General features: G+C 46.2%; 1 protein-coding gene across 1 annotated transcript; it reads right to left on the reverse strand.

Annotated features, from left to right (window-relative positions):
• Positions 1 to 4,684: 4,684 nt before the first annotated feature.
• Positions 4,685 to 17,321, reverse strand: RNF4 (ring finger protein 4). The gene is made up of 8 exons (XM_065735849.1): positions 17,227 to 17,321; positions 12,814 to 12,981; positions 12,167 to 12,287; positions 11,239 to 11,318; positions 10,349 to 10,358; positions 8,890 to 9,055; positions 5,373 to 5,421; positions 4,685 to 4,976 (listed from the first exon to the last, which is right to left on the reverse strand). The coding sequence occupies exons 2-8, from the start codon at positions 12,820 to 12,822 to the stop codon at positions 4,827 to 4,829; spliced, it is 585 nt and encodes a 194-aa protein (XP_065591921.1). The 5' UTR covers positions 12,823 to 12,981; positions 17,227 to 17,321; the 3' UTR covers positions 4,685 to 4,826.
• Between the last annotated feature and the right edge of the window lie 264 nt (positions 17,322 to 17,585).

Below are 17,585 nucleotides of genomic sequence, written 5' to 3' on the forward strand. Positions count from 1 at the left end.
TTCAGTTTTCCTTCTGATCAGTCTGTGGGGAAACCATAAGCATATCCTGCACACGCTCGGACGTAGTCCCCGTTTCTTGCTAGCACGTTAGCACGCAGTCTCACAGGGCGGCCGTGACCTCCAGTAAGAGACCACCTGTGCCACCTGACTCCAGCAACTAAGGAAAATGAGTAACAGCAGTGCCATGCTCAATTTGAAGGTCACCACTTCACAGGGAAGTCTTACCCAGTCTCCTAGAGTTCACAGTCAAATTAAACACAGGCAGATAATGAGCTGCAATAAGCGTGGGCATCCAGAGAGCAGTCACTGTCCCACTGGCACGTGTCATCTTTGCTATGTGGGCTGGAGTTTCCCATAGCACCACGGTACATCCAGAGGGCACGATATACATCTGCATTAGGGTACAGCACCAGTTCAGCAGCACGTGGTGTAGACTGGCAGGTTACGCACTTATCTGTGAGCTCTAACAGTGCAGGGGGCACCAGGGAACACCAACGCTGTTTCAGGATGTCTCTCTTGATGTTTGCATCTGCTCATGAACGTTACAGCCTTCAAGCCTGCTTCCAGCACACTGACATTCTGCAACGCTCACTTTTACTGACTTATAATCTTGGAAGCACACACGGGGCTCAGAACAGGCATGAGGAGGGTGAGGGCAGATATGTGATGCAGCTTTCAGGAGCTACGCTTCTTTTCAATTAATCACAGCCAGACCTGAAATGAGACATCAGACTGCTGTACAGTGACATAAATCTGATGGCACATGCACATAACATGAACAAGGCAGGGGCACTGCGGGAGCCCTGCTATTCACATGTGCAGTTCATCCACCGCCGCTCTCCATCCCGCTAAGCTCAGCCTTGAGTTCCCAGTCCCGGACCCACCGGTCCCCTCAGCTGGCAGGCAGCACCCACCCAGCCTGGTGTCCCTCCAGGGCTGTGGGATTAACAACCACATCCTTAGAACAAACAACAGGAAAACTGTTACCTCCCCATTACCTCAACAGCGTTTTTGGAAGTTAATTTGTTTCCCTCTCCTCTCCTCTTTCTGCCTGCAGTTTGTATTACTGGTTGCTGAACAGGCAATGGCACGCTTCATCCCACCTCACAGCCCTCCCCTGCAGTGACGCTTTAAGTAATTCTCTGCTTTATCCCATCACTTCAGTGTGTTGTCAAGCACAGGGATTTTATTTCCAACCAAATCGCCGCCCTTCTCCAAATTCACACCTGTTATTTTCCTCTAGCAGAGTTTCATTCAGCTCCTTTATAGCAGTAGAAAGATTTCTGCCTACCTGGAGCCATTAGGGAGAGATCTGTGATACTGTGCTGCCCGTTAATCTCTGCTGGCACTGAGATCATTTGGAATAAAACCCAGCCCCCCTCCCTATGCCCCACCAGGATCCCCAGCCATCCCCACTGTTCCTCTCTTGCCATCTCTGAGGCTGTTATGGGCCTGAGAGCAACCACAGCACACCGGTTAGTGAGGCACTGCACTGCCTAGTGCTTACTGCGAGGAAAGAGCACCAGCAGGACACTACAGAAACCCCAAAATGTACTGCAGCCAGAGCGGTGGGAAGCTGCCCTGCGAGCCCTTCTCTAACCAGCACTGCGCAGCCCCTTCCCAGGGTCCTGAGCCCCCATCACACAGAAGGTGCTTTCTCCAACACTGGGAGGCTTCTGTTACACCCACCCTATAATGTGGCAGGTTAGGAAGCTTTTAAAGAGCCTTGTTCAAAGAGTGACTAAACCTCCACCCCAGGCTGCTTTAGAACACATCTGCCCACACAGCAGCGAGCAGCAGGGGAGGGCACAAACACATGGTCAGCATTGGAAATGCTGCGGGCTGAAGTAGAAGCTGTGATCCTTTTTCCCATTAATAAATGATTTAGGGAAATTGCGTTGGAACATGGGTCACAGCAACGAAGGTCAGCAGAAAACACACATACGTAAGGAGTTTCATTAGCAGCATCATGGTTCAGAATAACGCATCAGGTCCACCCTAACACATCAGCTGTCACACTCATGGAATAAACAGGAGTACAAGCAGAGCTCTGTGTTTGTATACGGATGTGACACCAGCCCACGTGCTCTATACGTGGCTTACAGACACAGCCAGTCTCAACAGAAACACTGCTTCCCCTCTCCTCACAGGGCAGAAGCTCCATTCAGAAAGAATACAGAATGCAAACCAGAGGCACAAGGGAAGAACTACAAGGCAGTGGCATCACTCCAGCTTGCTTGGAGTATAAACCACACAGGCGCTGCTCCCTGCTGCCCCACGCAGCTCACAGCAGTGCTGCTCACACAGCACCACGAGCTCTGCCATGCACAGCAGCCCCAGCACTCAGCGGTGCTCCGGCGATTAAAAGGAACAATACTTAACTGAGCAAATTATTTTTATTTCCACCTGTTGAAAGAGCTGTTTGCTTACCAGCAGAGTCCAACACAGATGTGACATACAGACGTGAATACAATTAAATACAGGAAAAATTGAACTATATACAACGAGACACACATTTACAGAATGGAAAAAGTCTTTATATTATCTATCAGCTCTTGCCAATGTGAAACATCACGGGAACGCAAATATATCGGGGTTTCCTTTTTCTTTTTAAACACAAAGGAAAATGCAAGGTCGCATTCTTCCACATACTGAGAACTTAAACTTAAGATGCACAGATCTGTGGCACTTCACAGGGTACACAAAAGCTAAAAAACCCTTTTTTTGTTAAATATTTCGTAGTTCAGGTATCTAGATTCCAATTAGGGCTACTGAAGCACAAACTATGAAGTGGTATTTACACGGAGGGAGTTGTGCAAAGTCATCTCATGCTATAGCTAGTAACTATGGAAGCCACAAGGATGTGACACAGCCTCATCCAGAGGTAATCCATTACATCCCCTCACTCAGTCCCGTCCTTCTGATGCAGCAGCCACCCAGGGAAAGCCGTCCCCAAGCTCCTCCCCCTTCGTGGCCTTTAACTATCCCCACAGTTTAATGCTGGGCTGCTGCCTCTCTCCATTCACACTGTCACCTTCAGGACTGTTCTATCATCATTTCATCGTTTTTTGGATGAAAACTTCCAGCCCTTGCTGTGCTACCCTGAGACTGCTGTATTCCTTCACTTACAAGTTCATATTGCCAGCAGAGCACATGGGAACGAGATGCATAACTTCTTGGTGGTTACAGGACTGCCACGGTGCAGAACCTGTGCCTTCCCACTACGGGCACCAAAGCCAAGCTCCCCTAAACTGTGCTGGGGAAGGTACTGCTGCTCACAGCCAGCCTTCACCCAACGCTATCTGGGGTGCTTTGTTACACCCAGTAACACCCCTCAACATCCTAATACGAAACTTTGCTCTTTGGACGCAATCTTCAACGGAGAACTTGAGATGGCTAATTAAAAGAGCTGCTTTATTTAAAGGCTTCCTACCAATCCCCAGGATGAGTTAGCAAAGAAGCATCAGATCCACTGCTACTGAACGCATCCTACAGCCACACTGTGCCCACAGTGCTACTTCCACGTTTCTTTAAACATCCCACAATTTTCCAAAGGCCATCCGACAGTTTCATTTTGGATTTTTTTTTACATACCAAATTTCAGCCTTCATAGGTACAGCTGCAGCACATGTGGATCACCAAATACCAATCTGGATTATCTCAGTTGTCTATTTGCATCAGCTCATCTGGGACCTCACATCAGCCTGCAGATTTCAGCTGCTTTCACAAGTAGACATTTTTAACTCAGATCTGGAAAAAAAAAAGTAACTAGACAACAGTGCCTAAACTTGTGCATTCCTGCCTTGTTCAAACAGAACAGCTCTCTGAGGGCAGGTACTGGGCATCTCTCAACATCATGCACACAAAGAAAGGTGTATGGCCTTTAGGGCAGAGGGATTAAATGAACTTCCTTGTCCCTCTCCATTTATAGTGTGACAATTATTTAAGATTCAGTCCTATGCATCAGGCTAAAACCAGTCAGGTGTGTCAGTACAGCAATAGAAGAGAGCAATGAAGTGAGTGCACTGAACTCGAAGCATTGCACTGGGTACACTTGATACAGTAAGAAGATCTGCCTGGGTAGTTTGGTATTCAGCTGACAAGAGCAAAGCATACAATTTGCTTCTTATTCATCACTAGCAAGCCTAGAGGACACGGCCTCCTTCTCAGCCACAAGGAGACAGAGCTCTACAGAACAGCAGTGAACCAAGAGACCATCTCATCACTTCAGAAAACAGAAAATGAACTCAGCGTTGTGATCCAAAGGCAGGAACTCCTGGCAGTGCTCTCACACTGTACAGCTGCAGACTGGGCTGTGTTACAGACCTCATGGAGTCCAGAGAGACATCTGCACCTTCAAGCCGCCTGCTCAACAAACATCTGGTTGCTGGTTAACAGCAGGTTAATTTATTGCGTTGCCCTGGATGCCAATTTAGTTAATGATGAAATGATCCACTGTTACAGAACTTACTCTACTTGGGCAAAGATGACTTAGCAGAAAGCAATGCACAACGAGCGTGTCGTAGGATAAAAATAAAAGCGCAGTGAAACGGCAAATTGTTCATCTGAATTTTGACAGGCAGCTATTTCATATCAGTACGCAAGGGTGGGAATCATTTCAAAAATAAGAATAACAAAATATTCAGACCCCTCTTATTCACGCATTAAAAAAGTAGAAGGAAAGTTATTTCCTCGAGTTATTCTCAAAAAAATCAGTTTTATTTGGATGTGTGCACAACCTGCTGCTCCTCAAGTCTTCAGAGCATTGAAAAACATGACATTTTCCCCCAAAATCCAGTTGAATCTGTCCTGAGAAATGCAAGTACTCATATATAAATCGGATGGTACTGTCTGTGAGTGAGCTTTTTCCTACAAGTTGGGCAGGAGTTGGCGTTCCTAAGAGAATCGCGGAGGCACTGACTGCAGAAGACATGGCCGCATTTGGTTGACACAATGAGTCGTCCGCTCTGCACAATCTGGAAGAAAAGAAACCACAACAGGAGTCTCACAGAACTGCAGGGCTTGGAGGGGACCTCTGCAGATTACCAAGTCCAACCCCCTGCTAGAGCAGCATCCCTACAGCAGGCAAATGGGATTCAGCCCTGCTGGCCTACCGGCACCAGGCAAACAGCACTGCAGTGCCCACAGTCAGTGCATTACTCCTGTAAGAACAAACCCAGCTCCCAGTGCCTTTGTAATCTCTCCCCTCTGTGTACACTACTGCCTTGCTTTTTGTTCCAACCCAAGGCTGCACTTCATGCTGTCTGTACTGCCCTACACATCCTAATGACACTGTGTAGTTCACCCTCTTCCCTACTCTCTCTCCCACTGAAAAGAAAGCAACAATAAGAAACGACAATGTGGATCCTTACCTCTGAGTAGCCATCCATGCAGATGGGACAGCTAACAGTACCAGAAGGCCTTGTGATAAAGGGAATAAAACAAACACATCCATCAGTTTCATGGTACACAGTTATTGAAACATAAAATGCCACAATCATCTAACTGCACTGATGAGTCATGACATCTCATCCGAAGATCCCTGCGTACCTTTAACTACGTCAACCTGCTGCACTTTGGAAGCAGTTTGGGACTCTGTCACCTAAGGGAAACAGCTCCTTGGCTTTCATTCCTCCTCCTACTGCTTCAGTGGAACTAAGAGCAGCCTGCACGCTGTGCAGTACACGCACAGCCATTTCAAGGCATCATAACAGTTTTGTAACAAAGCCATGGAGCTGTCCTCTGCTAACTACTCATTCTAGAAATGAAAGAGACTGACACATTAACACATCCCATATTCCAGTTCAGCAGCATCCCAGCCCAGTAACATACAAACTCCTTCCTCATTAAGCAAAGGATTACATAGGGCATGTTTTCAGAGTGGCTCTCTTTGTATACTGCAACTGTTTCTGTGTCAACTCACTGTGCAAGACACACACAGGTTAATGATTTCATGAAGAATGAGGACTTACAGTGCACAGCTGTTGATTCTGTTGTGGTTCTGTGTTTATAAGTGTGGGTGTTTCACTTCGTTTTTTTTAGAGTGAGCCACATTCCAGAAGAGCAGTTATATTTCAGGCCTACAGTCCTAGCAGTGACCAGAGCCTTGGTCTTGCAGAAATCAATTACTGCTGTGACCAAGGAAAAAAATCTAACAACTTACACAGTGTTCTCACTGATTTACCCCCACCTAAGGAGGGGCCTCAGTGTAACCCAAATAGTATATTTAGAATAAAATTTTAGAGGCACACATTTTAGAGGTAGAATTTGGAGGCTGCTTTACAGGTAAATGACCTCAATACCACAATGGCCAATGGCAAGTCTCATCAGTTCACAGCCAGCACTGGAATAAGAGCTCTACAGTCACGGCAGCTCCACCACCACACACACCACCACATTATATTTAGGGTTCTTGGGCAAAGGAAGCCCTCGTGATACTACTGCCTTGGGAAACGTTATCCAGTTCTTGCAGCACACAGGTCTGGGAAGCAACGCACACTAAACAGAAGGAAATATTCCCCCAAACCCCTCAGTTCAGAAGATCAGCTTCGGCAGCTGCTTCTAAGCTGAAGTCACAGATGTACCTCCTCCTGCCTCTGCTTGCCAGGACAGCTGTACTGCAAGCATCACACGCCGAACAATCCTGCATGAGGGAACGTGTCATACTCTGTGTGCTGATTAACGTTCTCTATTAGCAAGAGTAAGAGCTTCCCGCCACTTCCACTGACCAATTAATCTCCATTTTAAGTGATCACAGTAAGCAGCTTTAGTAACTCTATACCATAAACTCTTGGCTTTACTGCACATGCAGAAAAACTTCCCTTCCAGTGAGGGTGATGCAGCACTGGCACAGGCTGCCCACAGAGGTGGTGGATCTCCTCTGGAGATGCTCAAGACCTGGCTGGACACTGATCTGTGCTACCACAGGGAACGTTCTTTAGCAGGGGTTGGGCTCAGTGATCCCTAGAGATCCCTTCCAACCCCTGCAATACTGTGATTCTGCCATCCCGTGCTAAGCAACAGTTTATATAACTCATTAATGACAAGGATAGAAAGCTTGAGATATCCTTCATCCCATAATCTTAAATTCATGCAGCAAGTAATGATGGGGCCTACCCCTGGTTTTACATACATAATTAAATTCTATTAATTTCTCCATTTTTAACTGCTGAAATTCTTTAAGCAGAGGCTATCATACCAACTCAATAATTAATTACAGCTGATGATAACCTTCACATGAGCAGCACTAACTGAACTGTGTAGTCTGCCACAGAGCCATTTACAGTGTGAAACTGTAACCTCACCTTCCTGCCCATGACAAGTCACAGCACTGAGCTGCCTCAGCCTTGTCTGCACAGAGCAGGAAGGCCCACCCCTAACAGAACTATGAGCCTGAAGCATCTGAACAGTACACTGGTACATTAACCAAACAGACTCGAAAGAACAAGTCCTCAAATTCAGTGACAAAGAGCACCATGCTTTTATATGCTATAAGCAACTTCACAATGCACATTTAATAACCTGAAAACCAAAGTTCCTGCATCCGAGTTCTCCCCCATGTTGGCCTCCAGTAAACTGAAAGGCTCAAAGCACACCAACAAGGTAAGAAGAGTGCATCGAGCTGCCTCTCAAAACGTGCTCCAATGGGCTCTTACCAAGTCCACCTTAAAACGCCTCGCCGAGTTTGAAAGGAGAAGAGTTATCACTAGCATTGATACATTCATTGAGTTTGGGTTTTTTCTGTTGGTTTGTTTTTAAAACACAATGCAGGTCTTAACTTGTAGGACTCCTGGGCCACACAGCTGGACCTGAGCCTAAGGGACCAAAAAAAACCCCAAAAATCTGAGCATGAAGGCCACATATAAATGCCCGCAGACACTGCAGTGCAGAGAAGGCACGTGAGCACACCCTGACCATTACACTGAGTTGTCTTCATCAACATGACAGACCACTTCAAGCTCAAAACAAAACCCCCCACCACTGCTCTTCGGCTTGAAGACTACGGGCATGTCTTTTGCTAACTTCTCAGCCTTTACTCCCTGGTAACCAGAGCAGGCAGATCAGCTGCACTGTAAATGCCACCTACTTGGCTCAGACCCAGTACCTCATGACATAAGGTCAGATGGGGAAACTGCTCAAAGTTATAAAGTTGTTAGAGAGATGAGAACAGCTGCCCCTCCCCAAAACTGACTTAAAGCAGTTGTTAAATTTGACTATACTTAAGTATACAGCAGGTGCTTAGGAAATACATATTCAAAAAACCTTTTTTTTTCCTTTAGTTTATTATCCATCACACTTCAGCTGCAGTTTGGTTTCACCTACTTCCTTGTCAGAGACTATCACTTAATGATAACACAGCACAGACAGCATGGCCTAAGCACACACACAAAAGCCAACACTACAGCCCTTATTTGGATCCACTTTTTTCCCCAAAACACATTTGCAAAGATATTTATACCCACAGATTTCTTGTGAACACATGACAAGCACAGACAAGGAAGCTGACTTCATTCATAGCATAACAGACTGTGAAACCAAATCATCCACACCAACAGAAAAGACTTCCACATCTTCACAGCACTACAAGAGCTTTGCACAAGTAGTAAAAGCAATACATTACAAGCTACAGATTGTTACTAATCCTCCTTCCTTACCACATCTGAGTTAAAGCTGCATGCACAGTTAGACATCCATCCTGCATTGGCTTTCAGTCAAGAAGTGCAAACAATATCATTCTGTCACTACGTGAAATGTTATGCTGTACTAACTGAAAGTGAAAACTAATTGAGTTACGATTTCAAAGATAAGGCAGACCATAACAATCTGAATTAGTCCTGCACGTACAGGACAGCAAAACCCAATGTTCATTAGGCTGTAAGGCATACATACTTGGAACTTGCAGTTTCATCCTCCAGTGGTCCCAGTTCTCGAGACACTTTATCCGTTACATACACATCATTATCTCTTGTTTCATCTTCATCATCACTGCTCAGCACACAGCTGTCTGACTGCCGCTGGCCTCTTAGTCTGAGGTTTCTCCTCCGTTGCTGATTCTCTGCAATTTATGCATTAAGTCAGATATACCATAAAATACACAGAGAGAACCTTGCAACACTACCCTGCTACGCTGAGGAATTCAAAACATTTCTATTTGATTCTTTAAAATAAATAAATAGGCAGAGAAGACTCAAGTTTCTGAGTAGCTCAGTGAGGCAGCAGAGCAAAAAGGTTTGGTAACAGCAAGCACTTTGTTCAGAACAGTACAACTCTTGAGATTAGAAGGGAGCACCATCCCCCACCATTACCTAAACTGCTTAGAGCAGTGATATCATTGCCAGCAGCCAGCCCCTGATCCAGGGGATTAGTGACCATATGTACCAACACACACACACACCCCTCACAACACTCTTCTGGTAACAAGGTTACATCATTTTTCACCAGTGATAGAAGAGATGCTTAAGTGGCACATTTAAATTATGCAGTTGCTTTGGTTTTGCACTCACTCAAGAGCAGAAAAAAAATTACTGAGCCCGGAAAACCCAGAGGTTATAGAACTGCTGTTTGCTTTTTAACCATGAGAAACTGCATACAAGATCTATTTCTTTGCTCTATCACTAACACCAATCATGGAGCACTGATTACAATTACATAAATAACCACAAAATTTAAGTTATTCTTGCAGAATGATTGAGCTATAAACTCTATCGCATGTGGGGCTTTTGTTTTGTTGCTTCTTTACTTGCTTCCTTGAGAGCCCCAAATGGATTACATTCTAAGTCAGCAGCTAAAACTCAATAACACTCCTCAGGTATTGCAATCACAACAAGGCCTGAAAGGTAGAAAGGATTAATTTTGTTATGTTTTGTCTACACTTACAGTTACACCTGCAGCAGAAAACTCCCAACTTGATAGTACTAATCAGTACTACATTTGAGGAGTGTCCAACCACATAATGGATTATAACCTTTGATATCTTTCTACTTCATTTCCTGCAGTGCAGTACAGGCTAATAAGGTCTTTGAACATCATCTCATTCAAAGCAGATATTCCACTGCTACAAATGCTAACTCAAGGGACTACTGACTTCACACTTAGAGAACTTCTGCACTGGAGAAGAAAAATGCATTCTGAGAACATCTGATAGATGTGATTTCTGATACTTTACATCAGCTCTCACAGAGACTGTGAAACACAGACTGAATCCATTCTCTAAGATACTGGCCAGCTACTACAGCATTGTTCCTTGCCTCTTCCTGAAAGCAGTTTCAATTCATGCTGCTCAGGCTTGTTGGAAAAGAAGAAGGCAGTTCAGGACAATTCCTTTATCACTCGTAAAATGGAAACTCACCTTCAACAATCTTGAGGCAATACACACAGCATGGGAAGGGAAAGAAAAATAAGATTAGATGTTGGTATGCACTGAAGTTTCACATACAAGTACCAGCTAAACAAGTAAGAACAAAGCAAACTTTTAATTTCAATTAAAATTTTAATTTAATTTACATTTTAGGATATCACTATGTTATTTGATTAAGAAAGTGTTCAAATACTGCTCAAGCTTTAACAACAACAGTAACAAAAGTGAATTTTTGAAGACCTCCTAGAGTAAGCAGTTTAACTAGTTCCTAACACGGTCAGGCACCTTGCAGATGCCTGGATGCTTCGTATTTGTCAAGCTGAAGTCTCATTGCTTGACTTACTGCTTTGACTTTCTGTTTAAATCACTGGCATTTTTATTTGAAACTTTTCTCACAGCTTCAACTTTAAATGGCATTTACCAACATGATCCATGATGGGTACATACCCGCAGGACCAGGAGCAAACTATTTCAGATTGTGCTCATTACCTGCAGCTCATATTCATGGATACAGACATATTCACAGGTCCATCTGGGATTGGATGTGGGCTCTGAAATGCTAAATAAGAGCCCTGCTTTAATCCCTTAGAGTAGCCTACTTAGATGCCAGTAGACAAACTTAGAAGCTCATCTTCTGAAAAAGTAAGGCCTTGGTAAGCTATGACCCAAGCCCCAGCCTTGAAAAGACTAAGACTTCTGCAGTGAGTGTACCCATTTACTTGCACTGTACAGATCTCCTCATGTAGAACACACATTTCAATGGAATTCATATATGGAAAAGGCAGCTTTGAACTTAGAACTCATCCTTTTACTCTATGAGCAGCAAGCACAACACAGAACCCCTCTGACTGCAGCATTTAAATAAGCGTGCCACTACTTACCACAATTGAATCATTGTGAGTTAGATCAACTACTACAGGATCAGAAGATTCACATGTGAGATCAACTACTTCTTCACCAGCTTAAAAACAATGTTAGAACACAAATTAGAGATCACAGGAGTAAAGTCACCCATCAGTGCAGTGAAACAGGCTGAAGCCCCATCCCTCTTCTCTTTGTTAACATACCCAACTTTTCACTCAAGCTTTGCTCTCAGCAGTCCATATACAGTGTGTATACGTGCTTCTGCATATTGCAGTGCATGAGCAACTGACCTCACATACTCTGATATATCAATAGCTTGTGAGAGGTACACAGCAACACATACATCTAATAGATGAGTGCTCATCACACAGTAAAATGTGAATCAAATGGGACCTAAGAGTCTTCCAGAGCCACACCATAAGTGTCCCACCCCCACGTCTCACCTAAGCCAAATACACAGCAAACTCCTAATCCTTCCTTAAAACTTCAGCAGATGGTTTAAGCACCTATTCAGAAGGCTAAAGAGGCTTTTTAAATTCAGATCCTTTTGTGAAACATGCTGGCTCAGGGCCCCTCCCCGCAGGGGACTGACACAGAATTTTTAATATCTTTTGAACACTTGCAAGTTCCCAAATTTAGTTTGCTGTTATCTGAAGTAGCAGCTGCAGTAACTCGGAATGCATCAGACGAGATAACCGATGTCTGAGCAGCACATGTGCACCTTTCTTTCCTAATTCATCTGTCTCTGGAAGTGAAAGCACTGCACCTCAGTAACAACCTTAAACAGTTGTCAGCTTTGTTTACTGCTTCCACACTATGTCCTTTCTTAAAGGAGCAGCTTTCCCCTCTGCTTCAAGGGCCTTGAAATTGGCAAAACACGTGCTAAGTGGATCCCAACGCTCCGGAAGTGGTCTGCTTTCTTACAAAGGAAAAAAGAAAGCTTACCACTTTCTTCCAGTTCTATTGGCTCTCCTTCCGAGGCCATCTCTGTGGTAGAAGCTATCAGCCTGCTTCGTTTCTGAGCTTGCCTAGAGTTAGCTGATCCTCCACGGCGCTTTCTTTGAGTCTAAGAGAGAAGAAAGCCTTAGCATGCCCTTTAGGAGTAATACTCACACAGGCCCTCATTTTTGCAGCATCAAGGTCAGCTTATCAAGGTAGACAAAGCACACTGCTAGAAGTCTGTAGCATAACAGTGGTATGGGTGACTCCTATCTGAACTGATCACACCAAGGAGCAGACGTCACGCCAGGTCTCTCACCAGTTCAGACACAAAGAGAAAAAGCCACACCACAATCTGAAGGTCTACATGCAAAGATGAGCTCATAATTACATCGGGTGCCAGCCTCCAGCCAAGCATTTCAATCAGTCTGACCTAAAGTTCTTGTGCTGCAAGTATCTCTGAAACACTGCTAGCACCTAGAGATGAGAAATGTTTCATTGTCACAGCACATGAAGTCAAATGGAAATCTGGTGTTACAGCATAAGCTGTAATAACAAACTGTAAAAACAATAAAGTGTTGAAAAGATTTATACAGACATGATAAACAACGTAGTTTAAGAATCATTTTTGCATTGATCAGTAAAATACTTACTGTACTCATGGTGTTTCTTGATCTAAAGTTACAGAAAAAATAAGAGGCACAAATACCATAAAATTAAGTGCAAGGTAGCTACAACTTTTAATTCCTTATATTTCTTTAGGAAGTACACTGTTAAAAAGTCCAGATTTCTCAGTATCTTAGAATGACGTTCTTCCAAACCTATAAGAAAAGAAGAGAGAAGATTACCTATCTGTAACTCTTGTTCTCTCAAATACAACTGAACTTAAGGATGCTGTTTCTGAGCCTTGAGCTTCTGACCAGAGCTGGAATGGAAGTCCCAAAAGTTTATTATCAGAGCCACAGAGCCCTAGAGCAGGGTGTGAAGCATCACTTAGGCACACTAGTTTCCTAGCTAAGCCCCAGAATAAGTTTAACAGCGAGCCACAAAAATACTAGAGTTCCAATTAAGCTTTATCTGAAAAAACAACCAATTATCTGCAGGTAATGTTTGTGTGGGGGCAGAAATAACTGGGAATCGTGAAACAAGAAGCCATCCTTAGAGAACAAAAATTACAGATAAGCAGTTCTCTTTTCTCCAAGCCACGGCCAGATTAAAACACGTGGGAGCTAAGCAGCTCGAAAGGAACCTAAAGCAAGAGAGAACAGAAATCACTGCATGGAAACACTCGAGAAACACTGCTCAGTTGCAATGGCGAGGGTCATGGCCTGCTCAGCAGGCAGCTCACTGCTGGCTGACCCAGCAGGGCTGAGCTCACTGCTCTGGTCACAGCTCTGGCTCACGGCCACGGTTTGAAAGGTGCCAACTGTGGCTCACTGTATAGGACTGTGTCTCTGTGCAAACCACACCCTAGAGTTCCTAGCTCCTCTGGACACGAAGATGAGCACACATCTGAGCACCGACTCCAGCTCTCACACATCTCACCACCTGTACCCAAAGCAGAAATGAAGGGCTTAAAGAGGCAGAGAACAGCCCCGTGGAGGTCTGCTTTCAGTGAGATGCACACCCCCAGCAGCTGCAGTCAGCCCAACAGATGCTCCCTGCACGTACAACTCACACACACCCCCCTTCCCACTTCTTTGCCGTGCTGTGTCTGGGTGCAGCACGCACACCTCACCCTACTGCTTACAGCTTGACATTTCTTTCTGCCTCCCAATTCATGAAGCTTTTCCACCACCTCTCGGCCTCACCAAGGCTTGTTTTACTAAAGCAGGTGCACTGTTCTATGATCATCATCTTCAGGGGCTGTACAACTTCTCTCCTATGTATGGTCGCTAGTTACAGGTTTTATTCTGGAGACAAGGGGAAGAGGGGGATAAAGCAAGGAAGGCAAGCAGCACAAGGGATGTGAAAAAAAGCACGTGCCCTAAACCCAGCCCTGGCACACATGAGTCCCTACAAACTGCAGTCACCCAAAGACAAGAGGCCACTTTCATCTGACAGCTACTGCCAAAAGCAAAGACAAAGTTGGCAAAGCATGCCCCATGCAGCAGGAAGGTAATGGGGTGAGCAACAGATGAGGCACATAAACTCACTGTGCCACTGTGCTCTCTGTATGCCAACTTCACCCAGAAAGCCAAGCAACATCTTCCCAGCTCTCCTCTGACACAGAGCTGGAAAACTACTCTGAGAATAAAAAGCTAGGGCATATACTAGGATATTAAAGAATTTAACTTCATACAAGCTTACTTTCAAATTATCAACAGCTGGAATTGGTTTTGTTGGAATCTTACAGCAACCTGATGTACTGATGTATCCACACTTAACACAGAGCTACACAAAGCCCCCATGCTCCTGCCCTGTTCCAGTTGCCAAGGGCTCAAATCTGAATTTCCCTGGGAGCTTCTTTAAAGAAGGAAGAAGAACATCCACAGGGAGCTCACCATTGTAAAACCACCTCACAACAACCCACCGAGGGAAGGTCCACCAGCATTCACAAGAGTCACTAGTGAAGAAGACCAGACTGCTGGAACTTGTTACGACTGGAAGACATCTCCTGATCCAGCAACATCATTTTCTTGTAAGAACAAATCTCCCCTGTGCGGCTGTAGACTTCCACAGTCAGTTCTTGGCTTCTCCCAGCAGTAACCATCCACACCACAAAGAGGAGGAGGAAAAATGAAGCCAAGCTTACTTTTTTTTTTGTTACAACAAAGATCAAATTACCATTATATAAGAAGAAAAGTAAACTAAACAGCCACAAATCCTTCTCATTTAGGCACCTGCTCACTAATTAGTGCTTCTTAAAGGTTTTAAAGTCCCAGCACCACTCAGCAGCACTATCTGTCACACAGGCCCAGACAGCCACATCAACCTGCAAAGCCTGTGAGCTCCTCCTCCAGCACACTGCTCAACCCAGCTCCCAACAAACAGGCACTGGGGGTGCAACCCCAAACCAGAAGCATCAAATCATTCCAGCTGCAGCTATTAAAGTCATCTATTATGCTTGTAGCAAGATGCACTCAGAAAGCTATTCCAGATTCTAGAATGAGGATTTTTTTTTTTTTGAACTTCAATATTCTATTCCTTTTAAAAGCAAGAAGTTCACAGAAAACTCAGCAAGCCCATAAATACTTCCACATGGAAGAGAGCTTGCATTGCATCACTGCAGGATGGTGCATTCCTGGAATGAACTGCTCACCCTTGCTCACCTACTGAGCCGTCCAGTTACTGCAGTTACTGCTCTGTCATTCACCTCTCCCAAATCTTATGTGCTTTTGTCCTCACAGCAAGGCTCAAGGCTTATTCTAGTCGGCCCACAGATGTTTTTGGTACTACAGCTACCAGCCTCTCTAGATAGAGAGTATAGGAGAAAAGCAAAGGAAAAGTCATCTAAATAAAAGACATTAATAGCAGGAGTTGAGTAACATCACATCCCATAATACTTATGGCTTAAGTCTCCCATTAATACTTCTTTCTTCTAAAATATTTCCACTGAGTTCAAGCTGACCTCATTTAATGGTTCAATTGCATTCCTAAAAACTACACTGTCCATACAGCATGAACCAAAAGCTTTTCTTGCATGACTCTGAGAAATAAGTTTGGACCTCCTGTGTGCTTCAGCAAGCAGCAGATCTTTCCTGCATTTCTCACTAACAAGACTTGACTTCATAAACATTCTAAGCACTGCCAATGTGCTGAAGACAGCAGAGACTCGGTATGTGCAAGTCAGGAATGACACAACTGTGGAACCATAGCAAATCCCAAGTTGGAAGAGACCCACAAGGATCATCAAATCCAACTCCTGGCTTCACATGAAGTCACCCAAACAAAAGCACACGTAGGATTCATGAGAGCAGGACAGGCTACGCCTCTACATTTTGCTCCTCACTTCCTTTCTTAAGAGCCCTCAGTGAGAGCACAGAAAAATAACAAAGTCACACATCTATAGAAAAAAGAAACAAGTTCTGTGGCTTTCTTTGCAGTGGTGCCCAGGGCCAGGCTGAGGCACAACCTGCAGCCCAGGAGCACCCCTTCCCACCAGGCAGCACTGCTACGCTGGGTGCTACAGGAGCGCTGGTACGGAGACTGAGAGGTGTGGGATCTTCTCCTTAGGGAAAAGAACGGAATTGTTTGAGTTGGAAGGGACCTTTTAAAGGCTGGTTTATTCCTCCAGCAATGAACAGGGACAGCCACAGCTTGATCAGGTGCTCAGAGCCCCACCCAGCCTGACCTGCGCTAGCACCTCACTAATTTTACTGAAAAACCTCCTCACTAACATCCAATCTAAGTCTCCACTCTTTCTGTTTGAAACCACTTCCCCTCGCTCTATCACCACAGTCCCTGCTAAAAGTCTGCCCCCTCGTTTCCTGTAGCTCCCCTTTAAACACGGGAAGGCCGCTCTCAGGTCACCTCCTTTTCTCCAGCTGCACAGCCCCAGCTCTCTCAGCCTGTCCTCATAGGAAAGGCGCCTCATCCCCTGGATCACTCTTGCGGCCCCGCCTGGCTGTGCTCCAACAGATCCACGTCTCCCCTGCTGAAGACACTACACATGGATGCGGCACTCCAGGTGAGGCCTCAGCAGCGCAGAGCAGAGGGGCATGCTCACGCTGCAGCCCAAGACGCATTTGTCTGCTGGGGCCGCGAGGGCACAGCGCAGGCTAAGCCCGCAGAGCCCTTCCGGCATGGCGGTGCTCCAGAAGCCGCCCGGACGCGGGCCTGGACACCGTGTTCGGGCAGGGCCGGGCCCGAGGCCCACACGGGCGGCGGGCAGCACGCGGCAGGCCGGGCCCGAGGCCCCGCGCTCGGCTCCCAGGGATCACGGGCGCCGCGAGAACACCCCGAGCCGCTGCCCGCCCCGCGGCGCCCGCAGGCCCCCACAAAACGTTAACGATCCGCCCAGCCCGGCCGCCCCGCCCCCACCGCGACCGGGAGCCGCTCCCGGCCTCCCGCTCCCGGCCTCCCCCGCCGCCCCGAGCTCCACGGCCCCATCCCGCCGTGCTCACCCTCCGCCGCCGCTCCGGTAACGGCGTACAGCGCCGCTCTCCCCGCCCTTCCGCCATTGGCTGCAGCGCCGCCCGGCGGCGCGGAGAATGGCGGCCGCGTACGTCAGCGTGGGGCGGTGATCCGCGCGGCCCCGCCCCGCTTCCGGCCCCGGGCAGCGGTCCTCAGCCCCGAGCCGAGCTGGCTTCCGGCCGCTCCGCGGGCCGCGTTCATCGCAGCCGCCGATCCCCGGGGCCGCTCCTTGCGGCCGTGATCAGTCCTATTCCGCACCCGTAACCCTCTCTTTAAAGACGCAAACGTTTAGGTACACGAGGCGTGAATTATTCACGCCGCTGTGTTTACGGACTCCCAGTTATCTGTG

The sequence above is a fragment of the Cyrtonyx montezumae genome, unplaced genomic scaffold (genome assembly GCF_038088225.1).
Source record: "Cyrtonyx montezumae isolate F1298 unplaced genomic scaffold, pur_monq_1.0 scaffold_2, whole genome shotgun sequence".
NCBI lineage: Eukaryota > Metazoa > Chordata > Aves > Galliformes > Odontophoridae > Cyrtonyx > Cyrtonyx montezumae.